The sequence below is a fragment of the Carica papaya genome, chromosome 8 (genome assembly GCF_054855325.1).
Source record: "Carica papaya isolate Zhongbai chromosome 8, ASM5485532v1, whole genome shotgun sequence".
NCBI lineage: Eukaryota > Viridiplantae > Streptophyta > Magnoliopsida > Brassicales > Caricaceae > Carica > Carica papaya.
In genome coordinates, this window is record NC_142316.1 from 602,672 (window position 1) to 619,912 (window position 17,241).

The window sequence follows — 17,241 nt, forward strand, 5'->3', positions numbered from 1 at the left end:
ATAGAGGGAGAAGGTATTGAGACCAAATGAGATTACTCTTGTCTGTGTTTTAAACGCTTGTGCTCATGCAGGATGGGTTGATAAAAGTATAAAGATATTTAATTCAATGCAAAAGATTTATGGTGTTGAGCCAGAAATAGAGCATTATGGTTGTCTGGTCTATTTGTTAGGAAGAGTAGGGCTTTTGGAAGAGGCAGAGGAGCTTATTGCCTCAATGCTAATGAAGCCCACTGCAGCTGTTTGGGGAATACTTTTGGGTGCTTGCAGGATACATGAAATGTTGAACTTGGTGAAAGAATTGGGAAAATCTTGCTTGAGATAGACCTTCTAAATTTGGTGAAAGAATTGGGAGCATTATGCAAAGGATAGGAGATGGTAGGATGTCGGAAAGTTGAGAAAATTAATGAAGGGAAGGGATATCAGAACAACACTGGGAATTAGCATGATTGATTTAGATGGCATCATTCATGAATTCAAAATGGGTGATGGATCGCACCCACAAGTGAAGGAAATTCACATGATGATGGAGAAAATCATTGAGAAGTTGCAGATGGAGGGCTACTCATCAAATACCTCTCAAGTTTTGTTTGATATCAGTGAAAAGGAGAAGGAAATGCATTGAAGTACCACAATAAAAAGCTTGTAATTGCTTTTGGATTGCTCAACGCAAAACCAGGCACTCCAATTCGCATTATCAAGAACTTGAGGGTCTGTGAGGACTGTCATTCTGCCACCAAACTTATTTCAAGAGTTTATAGGCGCAAAATTATTATCAGGGATCATGTTTATACCATCATTTCAAGAATAGAGTATGCTAATGCAAGGATTTCTAGTAAAAGTTCTTAAAATGCTAAGTTCTTAAACAAAAAGCATATGAACTTGCAAAAACAACATTGGGTAACAACTCATCTTCCACCACATATTCACGATTTGATAAAAGAAAAAAAATAAACAGAGGGAGTTTACCATAACCAAGAAGAACATTGTTCAGAGAAGATTTAAAGGTGAAGAACGAAAGAAATACATGCAAATCAAAGAAAAAACGAAAGAAATATATGCAAATCAAAGAAAAAATGAAAAAAATACATGTAAATCAAAGAAAAAAATGAAAAAAATTGATGTTGAAAAATTAAAAAAAAATACAAAAATACTTACCGATCGAGAAGGTGAAGAACGCAAATCAGAAGTAGAATTAAGGACCCAACATTTAGAAGCAATCAAAGAAGAAGAACAAACAAATATCGATCAGAGAAGAAGAAGATTGGAGCTGTTCGTCCTCCCTACATGTGGCTTGACTGAGGAAGAAAAGAAAATAGGATTTTTAATTATGAGGATAAAAATGAAATTAATTATATTAGATGGGGGGTATAAAAGAAGAAAAATAGCATGTCGGTCACATACTACTAATTCAATGGTTTAAAAATTCATGCTAAATTTGTTGGTTAGATACCGTTTATTACCATTGGAAGTTGAAACAAACACGATTTTTTCACACCTGTAGAATACCATATATTAAAATTCTACCATTCACCATGATCCAAACATAGTGTGAGGATCCATAGGGGTGTCTCCCCTACCAGTGAAGCCGATATTCACTTTAAACAATTAATCGGTTGTTTCCATATTCCGTCTGGTAATAAGCGCCAAACATTCCATCGCTTTGATACCCCATCTGGTATGAGGGTAAACCATATCTCTCAAACCTTTATGGTAAGGGACTTCACAGTTCCGTCCGACCGAGGTAATATTCACAGTAGGATTTTCTATATACCAGGTCCGTCTGTCCATTCCCAGGTACCCAATAAGTCTTTCACATACATATTTTTATCAATAAAACAACCAACCACATAATACCAATATCTCATTGTATATTCATAGATCAATAAAACAACATTTAAGCAAACAGTACGATTTCATACCTCAATAATTAAGAAACATAATTGGGGCATTTATTCCAAATTAATGAATCAGATAAAGATCATGATCAGACACTCAATAAATGGGAAAAATAATTTAAAAGTAATAATTTTAATCATACGGTAGATCAATCAAATAAGTAAAACAGTACAAAAAAATAAAAGAAAAATCAAGATAGTTGTGAACTAACCGATTCCGCATCCATTAGTAAACTATCATTATTTTTAGAATTTTTAATTTTTTACAAAAATATAAAATTATATATCGGTAAGCCTCAATTTATCATAATTGAGAGTAGGACGGTGAGCACAATGATAAAAAAATTGCATAAAACGAGAAATAAAAAAGGGCTCATCGGATGAATTTTTGAGTTTTTACCGCGGCAACTTCGCCGGGCTTTGCCCGTAATTTCTGACTCATCTATCGTCCATCTTCCTCCGATTTGACCACAGGAATGCTTGAAATCGAATTCTGAGCAGGTATGAGAAATTTTTACCTCTTTTGGTGGCCGGCGGTGCCTTCGGTGCGGCGACGGTCGGCAGTCGGCCTTGTTCTCCAGTGCCTGGTTCTTTTTCTCCAGCAAGGCTAGCGGCTAGGGTTTGGGATCCCATGCGATGCGAAGTATTTATACCCATCATGCATTGATCTGAACTGTTTATCGCGATTGATCTTGTTTGTCCGATCGCACCTAAGAAGGAAATGAATCTGGACCGTCCATCGTGATTTGATATCGGCTGTCCGATCGCACTTAAGGTAGAAACGACTCTAAATTGTCTATCGCGATTTGATCTCGGCTGTCCAATCGTGCTTAAGGGGGAATCAAATCCGGGTAGTCCACATGCGCGAGATCGATCTTGAGCCGTCCGATCGCGAGGCATGCGGATCGCTCACGTGGCCTCCCGCGTGGCACTGACATCAGCGTGTCTTGCCACACAGCGTGCTCCGATTCGTCGGGTTTGCTGACTGGGCAATTCTACGTGACCGAACTTTTTCTATTTGCACTTTAACTTCGTATTTCTAATTTTTCTTTCAAAAATACTATACGAATCCAAATTTTCACATTTTTTTTTTAAAATTGCTTTCAATTACATTCCTACCTATTTTTTTTAATAATATAATAAAATTGACTAGAAATTAATTTATAATTAATTAATTAATTAATTTTTTAAAACACTAAAATTAATCGGAGGCTAATTTCGGATTCAAATATTAATTGTGCAATTAAATTTTTTTGCATTAAGTTAATAGTGATTATCGAATCCAACAAATTAATTACTTACACTCATGCGGCAAAAAGGTGGTAATTTATACACTAGCATTTGTGGAGGGATTAGATTCTAATTTAACTTATAATTAATTAGGACTTAATATATAATTATTACCATATAAATATGTAAAATCTTCCAAAATGGAATATTATATGTACTTATAATTAGCACTCGTAAAAGGGTTTTACAGCACAAGAAATTACTATGTATTCCTATATTTTTACCCCCCAAAAAATATATGCATATATATATATATATACATGTATGTACATTCCTATACCTTTGTGAAGAAACGACAATAATTCAATGGAAAGTCCAAAAAGGAAATTACAAGGGGAAAAAGGTTTATTATATATATTCCCCTTCCATCACAAGCGCTATAAATGTATACATGTTGTATGTATATGGTATTCTTGTATATATATATATATATGTATATATATGTATATAACTTTTAATAGCTTATAAGTTATATGTAAAGAAATTGTTAATTGTAGGGTAAAAGATAATGTAGGCAATAAGAATAATCAAATTATAAATAGTCTAAAATAGCTTATAAAAGATTAAGAAATTAATGAGACTTGATTATTTTTTATTATAGAAATCCCACAGGATTATAATCAATGATTTTAGCCAAAAATATTGCTTAATTAATCTTAATTACCATAAAATAATAACAGTTGATTCTATATTCTATATATATATATATACATATACATATATATATATATATATATATACATATTGTGGAAGAAATCATAATTGCCATAAACTGATAACAATTAATTATATATTCTATATATATATATATATATATATACATATTATGGAAGAAATCATAATTGCCATAAACTGATAACAATTAATTATATATTCTATATCTATATATATATATATAAATATTTCTTTGGTTTTTATTATATACATTGATCATTCTCTTTGTGGCTCCTCTCCAGCAAATTCGACATTGGGTGTTTCTGTGAGTGTGTGTGTATATATATATATATATATGAATGTATGTATAATATGGGTCATAACAAGTATATTTCATATATTTGTTCATGTTTTTTTAACTTCATGAGATTTATATTTTTTTAGCGTTTGGAGAGCGCCATATATATATATATATATAGACACATAGAATGAAGGGTGGAGAGAAAAACAAACAGGTCATTCATCAGCTTTTGCTACTTTCTGCACTTCTTTTTTCAGGTTTGTTCCCACTTATTTCTATGCCTACATGTGTGTATGTATATATATATGTATATATGTATGTATATATACTTTTTTTTTTTTAACTTGATTATGATGATAATGGGTATCGTTTAAACTTGCAATATGCAAATAATTATAGTTTCAAAAATAGTGATGATATAATTTTCAAAAATATAAAATTAAGTTACAAGAAAAGTATATTAATCTTGTTATATAATCAAGAAAATGGTCATATATATATATATACACGTACATACATATACAAATACATATTTTCTATAGCTTTGAATTGCCATTTACATTTAGAGATATGATATATAAGTATATAATAAATTAATAAATCTTAATTATTTTGCAGGACTAGAAGCCAGTGCTCTATCATATGATTACACAGCTAGTGTTGAGGCAAGTTTCACTTTGTAATATTTAATAGACTAATAATTTTGGATTTTGTCTGTTAATAATTAATTATTTAATTACTCTACTAATAAAGATTAATTGCTAATTTTTCCTAATAAAAAATTTAATACATATATATATATATATATATTTTTTTTTTTTTTCTGTGTGTGTAAATACAGTGTTTGGAGAATCCTCATAAACCACAATACGGTGGCGGAGTGATTATAAACTCAGAGTTGAACGAAGGGTTAGAGGGATGGTCTGCATTTGGAGATGCAAAAATGGAGCACAAAATCTCTGCAACTAATAACTTCGTAGTTGCTCACTCTAGGTTTCAACCTTTCGATAGTGTCTCTCAGACCCTCCACTTAGAAAATGACAAACTCTATACGTTCTCCGGTACTATTTATATACATACATATACGTACTTGTTTTCTAGATAAAAAACTCATCTTTAATGGAGATTGTCTCTCTCTCTCTCTCTCTCTATACATATATATATATATGTATATGTATATGCAGCTTGGATACAGGTGAGTGAAGGAAAGACTTCTGTAAGGGCTGTTTTCAAAACAAAATCTGGGTACAAGCATGCTGGTAGCGTTGTGGCTAAGGCAAATTGTTGGTCCATGCTCAAGGGTGGCGTGACTGTTGACGAATCAGGTCCTGCTGATCTTTACTTTGAGGTATATATACGCACACACACACACACACATATATATATATATATATGCACGATATATACTTGTAGTCTTTCCTTTCTGTTCAAATGATGAACTTTCTTGACTTGTTTAGAGTAATAACACATCAGTTGATATTTGGGTCGATAGTATTTCACTGCAACCTTTCACTCAAGAGGAGTGGAAATCTCACCAAGATGAAAGCGTTAACAAGGTATTCATAAACTGAATCAGTATTATATATGTACATATATGTATATATATACATGTTAATGTGTATACAGAAGTTTTCTACTACAACAAAAAGTTAATGATTGGCAGATGAGAAAGAGAAAAGTCAGAATCCAAGCTGTTGATACGTTTGGGAAACCTGTAGCTAATGCAACAGTCTCCGTATCACAGAAAAGACTCGGTTTCCCATTTGGGTGTGCTGTAAACCAGAACATCCTTGGAAATACAGCTTATCAGAACTGGTTCTCCTCAAGATTCACCGTCACTACGTTTGAGAACGAAATGAAATGGGCAAGCATCGAATCCACACGAGGCATCGAGGACTACTCCATCCCGGATGCCATGCTCAAGTTCACCAAGAGCCATGGGATAGGAGTTCGAGGCCACAACGTCTTGTGGGAAGATCCTCAGTACCTACCACGGTGGGTTGATTCACTCTCCACGAATGATCTTAAGAACGCTGTCACAAAACGTATATACTCCATCATGAGAAGATACAGAGGCCAAGTTATAGGATGGGATGTTGTTAATGAGAATTTACACTTTTCTTTCTTCGAAAGCAAGCTTGGTGCGAGAGCTTCTGAATTGTTTTATGCAGTTGCTCAGATGATTGATCCAACGCATACAATGTTTATGAACGAGTTTAATACTGTGGAGGAGAGTAGAGATAGCAAAGCAACACCGAGTAAGTACCTCGAAAAATTAAGATCAATAAAATCTAGTCGTAGTAATACCAACTTAGGAATCGGACTCGAATCACATTTTGGTAGTGGTGCTCCAAATCTTCCTTACATGAGATCAGCCATTGACACTCTAGCTGCAACTGGATTGCCTATTTGGCTCACGGAGGTAGACGTACAAAGCGGCGGTGATCAGGTAACATTTTTCGCTCTCTTACTTCATCGATTACTATCATATTTCGTTGGCTTCGATAATATTATAACAACATCATACAATTTAACTAATTTCGTAGCACAACATAACATAATTCAATTCAAAATTGAGAAATGTACAACTATGGTTAAGATCGAAATTGCAAGGATCGTCGTTACATTAGGGGCGAAGTGATTTTTAAGAAGAATTTTAATTTCGAGCAGGCAAAATACTTGGAGCAGATTCTTAGAGAGGGACATTCGCATCCTAAAGTGAATGGAATTGTGATGTGGTCGGCATGGAGTCCACAGGGATGTTATCGTATGTGTCTGACCGATAACAATTTTCGGAACTTGGCAACCGGGGATGTTGTGGACAAACTTTTGCACGAATGGGGCGGTAGAGTCGAAGGCAAGACGGATGTAAATGGCTTCTTTGAGGTCTCACTCTTCCATGGAGATTACGAAGTAAACCTCACTCCCTCAACTGGTTTACCTTCTTCAAGCTCTTTTAAGTTGGCTTCAACAGATGGTGAACCTCATCAAACAACGCTGCTCGTCAGGAACTCTTGATTCCCATTGCTGCATATACGCTGTCGTTTAATCAGATGGATTCCTCTTAGTATTAAACAATGCAGAGAGTTGTTAAAAATAATTTATTATTTTCTTTTAGAAAAATATTAATTATTATCATCATCCTCGCCAATATATGCGAGTTGATGTTATTTCACAAGTTATGTTAATCGAAGAAGATTACTTACAAGTGTTCGTCTTTTAAAAAAAGACTCGTTATGAGTATAAATTTGATACCGGAATAAGAACACAAACCTAAGTGAAAGGATAAGTCGTTAATTTGACAAAACTCGACAATGGCTTGCCCGTGATGGTTTTGTACTGAATGAGACCGACATCATTTTGGTAAATTGGATTCGATCATTTAGTTAAAAAAAATAAAGTAAATGAGTTTCAGTTTTTCGAAGTTTATAGCATTTCAATTCGAATAATGAGTTTTTAAAATAAACTTTTAAAATAAAAAATTGATAATGTAAGTTTAATTTTTAAATTTATTAATCTAATTTTATTTAGTAACTGAAAAAACAAGTTGATAAAATTTATATACAAATAAATGTTTGTGTATAGGATAATTGAATTAATATTTTTATATAATATAGTTCGGTGCAATTTCAAATTTAAAGATTTTTTATTTTTTCAAACTATCGAGAAAAAAAAAAAAGAAAGAAAAATGATGATTTCGGCAAAAACCAAAGCTTAATTCGGTTTGGTATTTCAGTATCAGTGTTAAGAATTTAACATTGCTTCTGTAAAATCAACAAGGGATGGTTCGTCTTTCCCGCTGCAAACGAAAAAGGAACAAGTTATTTCCTCTAACATACCATACGTCAAGAGCGGACCTAATCCAAAGTTGCTTGTGATCCGGGTTGGCATAATTTTTGCGGAGGAGACAGGAACATTCTTATTTGTGGAAAGCACTGATTTCCGACAAAGAAAATCGAAAGGAAAACCGGCAAGCAGATATATACAAGTTCTGGTTAAAAATAAATAGTAAGAGAAGAGAGGAGTGAAGAAACGAATAAGTTCTATCAAGTAAAATGAATAATAAGAGAAGCGAAGACAGAACAAATCATATTCACAAAACAAATTGCCAGAAGGAAATTAATATTCTTCTAAACGGAAAAAAGTATCCGAGTAATCCGAGTTTTAACCTATGCAGAAGACTTGGGTATCCTGTATTGTTTCTTGAGAAATTGGGAGGCTTCAGAATCACTTCTGTGGCACAATATTCTAATAATGGTCTGGCTGTCCGCACCTAATTTACCTCTACTACCCGGCGCGTCAGTGCTGCTTCCAGATTTCAAGTCCTCAACCAGCTCTCGTGTCTGCAAAGAGATACATTAAGAGAAAGTTACATACACATCGTCAACCTTTAAACAAAACGCATCGAGAACTTTAATATAATCGAGGCAGTCAAAACCTCATAAAAAGAACTTATGCACCAAGACAAATCCGCCCAAAGACTCAGAGATAGTCCCAAAGTCTTCTACGAATTGCAAAACAATCTTAAAAGAAGCAATAAAACCACATGAAACAAACCTAAAACTATCCAAGATAAAAGCTTTACTCAACTATGCAGATGCATTCATGCCATCATTTAACAAAGGATCTAAAATGCATTTTAGCAAGTTAGAACCTCAATAAAATAAAATTATATTGCCTGAAACTACAAACCAAATTTGTGAACGACTCCTCGTGAGACTATCTTTACCATTTTGGTTTAATTTCTTGAATATTATCACTTAAATTAAAGCACATACCTCGTGTCCATGTAACCTGACAACGTGCCGAACCCGTGCTACTTGATTTTCAACTATACCTCGTGGAAGCCCATCTCCTCCAGAAATAAAGAATTCCTAGGCACGTAAAATTCATGTAAGTGTTTCTTTCATCAAAGAAATCTGAGGTAGTGCTTAAGATTGACAGATTAAAACAACTTGTTTCGATAATTTTACAGTGTAAGCAATTAAAGAGTGCTGTTCTGAAAAATGTTTATGAAGAATCCTTGAACTAGAAAAAATAAAACTTTATTGTGGCACTAAAAGCAACTCCTCTGTGTCCTTCTTCGGACTAAGGAATTGGTTGAAAATCGTAAGTTTCTCAATAAATATTTACCTTTAAGACCTCCAGATCTTCTTCTAATAGTTTTCCATCAGTAGGAAAGAAAACTCGGGCTGACCCTCCATCTAATAGTACCCGAAGCAAGCCATCCTGGAAAAAAAAAAAAGAGAAAATATACTAATGAAAAATACGAATGAAGAAAAGTGCCACGAAGCATTGTTAGAAAGAAGCAGATCAAGAAACTACCAGTGATGCCTGAAGGAGACTTGTAACTATGCGGTCCCTAAGTGGCTCCATGATTACATCACACAGCTTATTTAATTCCTGCAGCCATTAAATATGCCAAAAACTGTAGCTCAGCATCAATCAAAAATATTTTTAATTTATGTCTATGAGGTGCTCGCTGTATTTTCGGTCATATGAAATCTGAAAGCTGATGCACTGTCCAAGTTAACCAACTACAATTAAAATAATGATATAAAATTGGAAGACTAGCAAAATCCAGTAGAGGCACTCTGCAGAATGTCTGACATTGTCTTATGTAGATACTTAAGTTGTAAGTCCTGCCCTAGACCATCAAATTGATTTAAGATGGTCTTTTCAGGTGGTGAATGTAAGGGTAAAATATTGGCCAGACTATACTTTTGCTTCCATTAATGATCCAAAATTCTCAAATCCGTAAGTGCCACAAAGAATTATATCTGAACATGAAGGATATAATTCATGAGGCTCAAATTCATCAAGAAAAACTGAAAACTAAAATAATAAAAAGTATGGAGACATTCAGGAAACAAGACCTCTATAATCATCAGCCCTTTGAATAGGTTGGAATCAAAGAATGCTCTTACGGAGGATCAATAAGAGAATTCTCTGCAATGAGTTTGAGGACATTCTTTTAGAGGAGCAAATTAGTTGAAGAAGAAAATTAGGATAAAATCACGTTGGTGTGCTATGATCAATTCTATTTGAGGAAGTTTAGCTATGTCCCTACACCGGGATATCTTAATCTCTACAAATCTGCATGGTGTTGAGAGGTCTGGGAAGCATCATTATGTAGCACAACAAAATAGGGTATAGAAAGAAAAAAGAAAAGATATATCTGATTATCAGTTACAGGAAGCGACAACAACCATAATCACAGGGCTGTCATCAAATCATAGCTTTTTTATAGGAAAAAAACTTTATTAGGATCAAAGAGAAAAGAATTATAAATGCAGAGAACAATACAAAAATGAAGATGTCCCATGGGTAAAAATGATTGCATCCCAATTTCAATGGAGCTCTGAGATGGCTCTGTCGGTGTAATTCTCCATGCGCCTAGGCTCAAAGGTGGCCAAAAGAATTACCATTTCCCACAGCTCCTAAAATATGAATAGTGGTCATAAAAAATCCTAGGGTTCCTTCCAAGAAAGATTGCATCTTGCCAAAGGGCTTTCGCTCCCTTCCTCACTTCTCCTTGTGAATGCATAAACTTAGAAAATTTTCCACTGTTGGACAAGCAGCTCATTGAAGACCAAACGGATCAACCATTTTGGTCCTCAGATTCAAATCAACCATTTAGGAATAAATTGGAATATATCTCCCCTCCTTTGAACCACATAATGGAAATGTCTGGAGATTGAGCATAATATGACTTCAACGTTGAGCTTTTGGAAAATGATTGTCCCCGTAACCACCTTTACCTTTGATAGCACTAGAGCTTTTTAAAGTAACTTGCCATTAGAGAAGTGGCTATAGGGTTTCTTGTGAGGTGGTGTCAGGTTGAAACGAGATATGAACTGGCTTCAACCGAGGCAATAAGATTTGAATGTTAGAAGCCTCCCTATCAGTACTTTATGGCTGAAGTAAAAGTTCCAGGCTACTTTTCCCTCTGACGTGGATGTAAAATAAGGAACAAAAACATTGTGTCTAGATGAAAGATGGAATAACCGGGGGAAGTGGGTGGCTAACGGCTAATTCCTACCCAGGTATCTTTCCAAACTTACCCTAGCAACATATCCCACTGGTAACAATGTTAAGGGAATGAAAAATGAATGATTTTGGGAGATGGCTTTCCAGGGACTGGTATGAGTCCTATTATGGCATATGATCAATTCCTGCCACCCCCATAAACTTTTTTTATCTAAGATTCTTAAGGCCCAACCTCCTAGATTCTTAGACTGACAATACACCTCCCAACTCAGTAGATGATCCCTCTTCCCTCCCCCACCCCTACCCATAGAAATCTTCTCATGTGTCCCTCTATTTTCTCTGCAATCCGAGCAGGTACCCTAACCAAGATAAGAAACATAGTAATATGCTAGAAAGGCAATCTTGAATTACAATGACACTACCACTTAATAAGAATAGACTCCCTTCCCGATCCTCCAATGACTTGGCCACTTTGTTCTCCTGTCCCAAAAAACCTACTTTTCAAGTTATCCCCAGCTGGAACTCCTAAATATGTGATGGGTCAGACTTGTCTACTGCATCTAACTCTGCTATATGCTCCACCATTTCGTCCTCCACATTAATCTCAATGAGCCCGCTCTTAGTCAGGTTGATCCTTATCTTGAGATATGCTCAAACACTTGATGAGTGTGAGCTCATTAGATACATCATTATCTTGTAAAAACAAAATCATATCATTAGCAAACTATAGATGATAAACTTCTCATCCCTCCTTACCTCGAACACATGTATCCTCTCTCTCTTTGTCCCTCTAGCCAACATCCTACTCAACACATCAATCACCAAGATGATAAAAAAAAAAGAACAGAGAAGGTGGATTCCCCTAGATCAAATCTCCTGATAGCTGAAACCACTCCTGGGTTTTTTTGTTTGCAATCACCAAAGAAAAGATAAGACCATCAGTTAATCCGATCATATGCTTTCCAGAAGTCTAGCTCAAGCACTAAACCTTTTTCCTTAGCCCGTCGAGTATATTCAACTAACTCATTAGCTATTTTCCTTAGCCCTTCGAGTATATTCAGCTAACTCATTAGCTACTAGAGAAGTATCCGGTATTTGCCTACCTCATATAAAGGCACTTTGATTTAGTCAAATTATATAATCCAATACCTCACTAATTCTCAAAGAAAGAACCTTAATAACAATTTCATACATACTTGTCACTAACTTGATTGGGCAATAGTCTGATACTTCTATAGAGTTGTTCTTTTTAGGAATTAAGGCAATGAAAATTGAGTTCATGCTTTTGCATGTGGTGGCATTCAGATAAAACTCCTCAAACACTTTCACTAAATCCATTTAATAATACCCTAGAACCTCTAGAAAAACTTTATGGAAAAGCCATATGGTCGAGTGCTTTGTCATTGCCTAAGTCCCATATTGCCCACCTTATTTCCTACTCCTTAAACGGTCTCGACAACCACTTGGCATTACCTCTCCTAATAGATGCCCAATTTAGGAACGACCTATATGCAATTTCTTTGGTATACAACTCCTGTAAAATTGGGGTAATCTCCCGAATTATTGCCTCACCACTCCTTTCCACTTCCCTGTTTTCAAGCCCAACTCCTTGATCTCGTTCTTTCTTCTACAACCATTAGCCACTCTATGGTATAGGCATATATTGCGTTCCCTTCCTTCACAATTTGATTTTTTTCCTTTTTTCTCCAACTTCTCTTTTGGCTCAACATTATTTCTTTAAGCTCATTTTTTAAATCAACTAGTCGGTCTTCTAGGCTCGCAAAATGTTACTCTCTACAATCTATCTACTCCATTTCCTTAAGACCCTGCTTTCCTTAGTTCAACATTCCTGAGCATCTCCTTACATTTTCAATTTCTCCTTCAAGAACTTCAGTTTCTAATGTACACTTTTCTCCCTCCCAATCTATGATCTCACCTTCTTGCCACCACTCCCTCACTTGTCACAAACTCCAAATGATGGACCCAAATGTTTCTAAACCCAAAAGGGGTAGCTCATTTGATATGTTGAGATTCAAGTAAGATGGGAAAGTGATATGATACAAGACATGCGAGAAGTTCCTTATCAAATTAGGAGAAGTATCTTCTCAGTGTGTAGAGAATAAAGCTGGTCTAAGCATGACGAAACAACTCCTTTTTTTAAAAAAAATGAAAAATAGTAAGATTGTATTGCTATAAGGACCAGAAGTGCAAAGAAAAAACATGTACAAGTTATTTACAGTTTACTCCTCTGTAACAAAGATCTTCCTGAAAGACTCAAAAAATACCGGAGGATGACCCGTAAGCAAAAAATCAAGGGTACTAAGTTATCTATTTTTCAGTATATCAAAACCCATAGTGTCACCAAGTCCCTCAAACGCATTACAATTTCTAACCTTCCACACTGACCGCTTGAGCGTAATGGGGATTAAATCGACAAGGATACAATAAACACTGAGGTGCTTCCAAGCCCAAATCTCGTCTTTAATATAACCCAATCAAACCCAGCTGATACCCAAACGGGAGTAGACCATGCACCATAATTCGTAGACAGCAGGATACTGTAACAGAAGATGTCTACAGTTTTCCTCTGCCTGATTGCACGGGTAGCAAATATTAACCAAAATTAAACCCCTTCTTTTAAACTTATCAATGGTTAAAATGCACTCTCTGCAAGCTTCCCAAGCAAAAAAAGAAACACTTAGGGGTACCTTGATTTCCCAAATCAATTTGTTAGGGAAAGACAGTGCTTACAAAACGGCTCCTTGTCTGTCCACTGAGCATGTGAATTGGACATTTGCTAATGGGAGGTCTATTAACTCGTAGTCCTCTACAAGCTCATTGTATCCTCACATAGATGTCGTCATTTTATCTTCCTCCTATTTTCCTTGAGGAAACCTACATGAGCTAAAATCATCCCTTACACACCAAAAAAGAATGCACAAACTTGACGAGTAGGAAATTTCCTCCCAAAAATAAGGATCTAAGTCTATATCTTGTTCGTCAATACTTACTCACGATGCACCAACACCCTTTTCGTCTCTCACCAAGTAAAACAGATAAAGAAAATGCCCCTCTACAGTGTCGAAATTAGTAGCAAACCTCGTATCCCATTTGATTAAAAGTCCACCTAACTGACAAAAGGACAACAATTCTTTACACTGACTCTCTTACGTAATATAGATTAAGAAATTGTTGATCTCCTTTTTTTCATCTCTTGTAATAGAACACATATGGATTTGCCCTAGAAATAATCTCTGTCAGTTGTTTCCTCTTTATCCTATTCCCAAGTCTTTTAGTCTCTTCAAACTTATTACTCTCATGTAGAATTTGATGATCCCCCTTTCCTTCCTTGAACCACCTAAATGAACCTTGTCTGCTACTTTCCTCATTTTTGATACCACGTGCTTTTTCATCAATGCATCTCTTAGGTGATAACATCACCCTCACCCCTTTTTCCAGACACCCCTAGTAACTAGATGTTCAATTGGTTAATGAGGTCTTTTGGCTTTTCTTAATCAAAATTTATCAAAATGACTTGATGAAAATGTCAAGTCCCATTGTTACTTCACTCTCTCAACATACTGCATGAGAACCATCTTCATGTTTATTGTGGAACATATGATGTGCCTTTGTCAAAGGTTTTATGATCTCATATTATTTTTCAACTTTTTTATTATTTAATCAATGGTAAATTTTTTTCTTCGATTAAAAATATCACCATTTTTAGATGCCCACAAAAAATACATTGAATTCATACAATGAATTCTCTATGACTCATTCATCCACTAAGATATAAGGTATGTCTCCTTGTGCACATCTTCATTTTGCGAATAAGACTTTTTAAGGGATGGAAATCTCCCTGCTTCCAGAAGCATTGAGTAAGAGCCTCGTTGGGGCTCACTATCACCAGTGGTGATGGACCAGTTGTTCAACCTGCCGCAACAATAGTTTTCTGGCAACCCATGGTCAGAAAGCTAGGATGTGGTTTACTCAAACAATGATCATATTTACACAAATGGCCATAGGATGAGCCAATAGCTACAGAACACATGCAATGATGGCATAGTTAGCGGTGCTTCAGTCCATGCGTAGGGGATAGATCCCCATGCTTGGGCGTGTTGCAGCCAATGCAGAGTGGAAGGCAAATCCGAGTATGCTGTGATGCTCCCCTGTCTAAGGCAATTGTGGCTCGGGTATGACATTGGAAGTCTGATCCCCATGCATGGCAAAGTCACTGCTAGTCTGTGCGGACCACACAAGAACAGTCACCATTCCTTGGCATGGTATGATGCCCCTCTCTTTCTCAATTCCATTGCGCTTAGAGGCATAGATGGAGTGTGCCCGGTGAAGCTTGCACACTGATTGAGTTAATGCTTTTCCATTTGCAATTCGTTTGGTATGTTGGCTGCTCATTGTCTGTGTGGCATGTGACTCCACTATATGTACTGGTAGGTTCCACTTGATTGTGCTCCCTTACTTCATTGAATGCTATATGGGTAACCCATAATCCTGCATCATATACCTACTTAAAGGGAATAAGCTAGTAATGTGGTGGCATGAGCCCATGGTGAAAGCTGACTAGGCCATGTGTCTCAGGCGCGCCTCAAGTTTCTATGAAGCTGTCTTGATGCTCTGGTGCTTTAGTTGTTCTCTTGGCTGCAGAAAAACATCTATTGTCTACTGCATTCGCTAACACCCACGACATGTTGAATAGAAGTTTCAAGAAATAATTCAACTACCTCATACATGGTTTGCAATAAGGTAACTTTTCTTTCATCACCAAAACAGAGATCTTCTTTCTTCTTTGCTCTCTTTGGCCAAATATCCATCGGTTGTTATAGGAGATGGCATTATCTACTTTAAGGGATTGGCTTCCTGTTTGTCTCAACATCATTGTTATATCTTTCTAGTTTTATGGTTGGATTCCATATCCTATCAATCTCTTTTGTTTAGCTCTCTCTCTCTCTCTAATAAATTTTCTATTTTTGTAAAGAAAAAAGTTTGCCATTGATGTGGTATTACATTTGCATCTGAACAATGAAAAAAAATTTTGCCTACATGGCCAAATGGTGAATCAGGTTCAGCAATCTTCTATCTAATTTTCATCTGCCGAAGAGAAAAGATGAAGTAAAAATAATTCACTGTAATTGCTTCTGTCTGTGAAAAGGTTTTGGATTGCATAATTAGCAAATCTAGAGCACACCTAAGATCAGATTATGGGCACTTAAATTACTAGCACAAATATATTGTAACAATATAACATGTACCCTTAACAATCTTCAAACCTATAACTATATGAACTTAGTGCTTTATCTATTGGGAGAAAAAGAAATCAGTATGGATGACTGGTTCGACAATTATTCCAACAATGTAAAAGATGACATTTATCAACAAGAATTTTTTATTTTACAGAATTTCTCTGGTACATATCTGGGGTACACCAACCAAACGCTTTAAAATGAGTTTTTATACTTACTAGGAAAAATGTAAAGCTTGAAATTTAAATTTATATTTTCTTTCTTTGTGAATGTCCATTAGTAAACTATTAAATCCAAATTCCTAGTTATTTCATATAGATTGGTAAAAATGCAAGACAAAAATAAAACATAGCTTCAGCTGAGGATAAAGCTTACTGTGTCAAGTGGTTCAATTATTGCTTCCAGTCTTGATTGGGAAACACTGGGCTTATATAAGTTATCAATAAATGGCTCCCTTAAATCCCAGAAAACGATTTTAGTTCCTGCAGCACGAAAAAGAGTACCAAATCCTTAGTTAATTTAATCTCTCAAGAAACAAGCATGAAATGCTTTCCAATTTTTCTTCTAAAAAAATTTTGAAAATACTTGGGCAATTTTTAGATCAAATCCAAAAATGAAATTGAATTCATTCCACACTTTGTTGCAGTACAAAATTGTATAATGACGAGATATTGAGTTATATGAATTCTATTTGGACTTAAAACAGTATATTCCAAATTCTGTCTAAGTTAATGGAATTTGGAATCTATTGTTTCAATTCCATATAAACTTAATTTTTATGATTTTAGGTACAAATCTTATCATTTTAAAGTTAAAATATGTGTAGATTCACAAATGAATTTTAGACAAATTC

General features: G+C 35.3%; 2 protein-coding genes across 3 annotated transcripts in view; one reads left to right on the top strand and one right to left on the bottom strand.

Moving 5' to 3' along the window:
- Nucleotides 1–4,289: 4,289 nt before the first annotated feature.
- Nucleotides 4,290–7,349, top strand: LOC110807540 (endo-1,4-beta-xylanase 5-like). The gene is made up of 7 exons (XM_022032685.2): nt 4,290–4,397; nt 4,759–4,805; nt 4,982–5,201; nt 5,325–5,488; nt 5,598–5,696; nt 5,804–6,589; nt 6,811–7,349. The coding sequence occupies exons 1-7, from the start codon at nt 4,328–4,330 to the stop codon at nt 7,156–7,158; spliced, it is 1,734 nt and encodes a 577-aa protein (XP_021888377.1). The 5' UTR covers nt 4,290–4,327; the 3' UTR covers nt 7,159–7,349.
- An 816-nt stretch (nt 7,350–8,165) lies between these two features.
- LOC110807520 (plant/protein (DUF810)) overlaps nt 8,166–17,241 on the bottom strand; it is a 43,707-nt gene continuing 34,631 nt past the window's right edge. For both annotated transcript variants that reach the window (XM_022032660.2, XM_022032661.2), the window contains 5 exons: nt 16,764–16,870; nt 9,466–9,543; nt 9,274–9,369; nt 8,919–9,014; nt 8,166–8,483 (listed from right to left, as the gene is read on the bottom strand). In XM_022032660.2, coding sequence (XP_021888352.2) covers nt 8,310–8,483; nt 8,919–9,014; nt 9,274–9,369; nt 9,466–9,543; nt 16,764–16,870 — 551 coding nt within the window. In that variant the 3' untranslated portion in view covers nt 8,166–8,309. The remainder of the gene's footprint in view (nt 8,484–8,918; nt 9,015–9,273; nt 9,370–9,465; nt 9,544–16,763; nt 16,871–17,241) is intronic.

Excerpts from the sequence above, each read along its gene's own strand:
- LOC110807540 (XM_022032685.2), top strand. The coding sequence starts at position 4,328 with ATGAAGGGTGGAGAGAAAAACAAACAGGTCATTCATCAGCTTTTGCTA. Across the intron at positions 4,806-4,981 it reads ATTACACAGCTAGTGTTGAG|TGTTTGGAGAATCCTCATAA; the intron begins GCAAGTTTCACT and ends GTGTAAATACAG. Across the intron at positions 6,590-6,810 it reads TACAAAGCGGCGGTGATCAG|GCAAAATACTTGGAGCAGAT; the intron begins GTAACATTTTTC and ends AATTTCGAGCAG.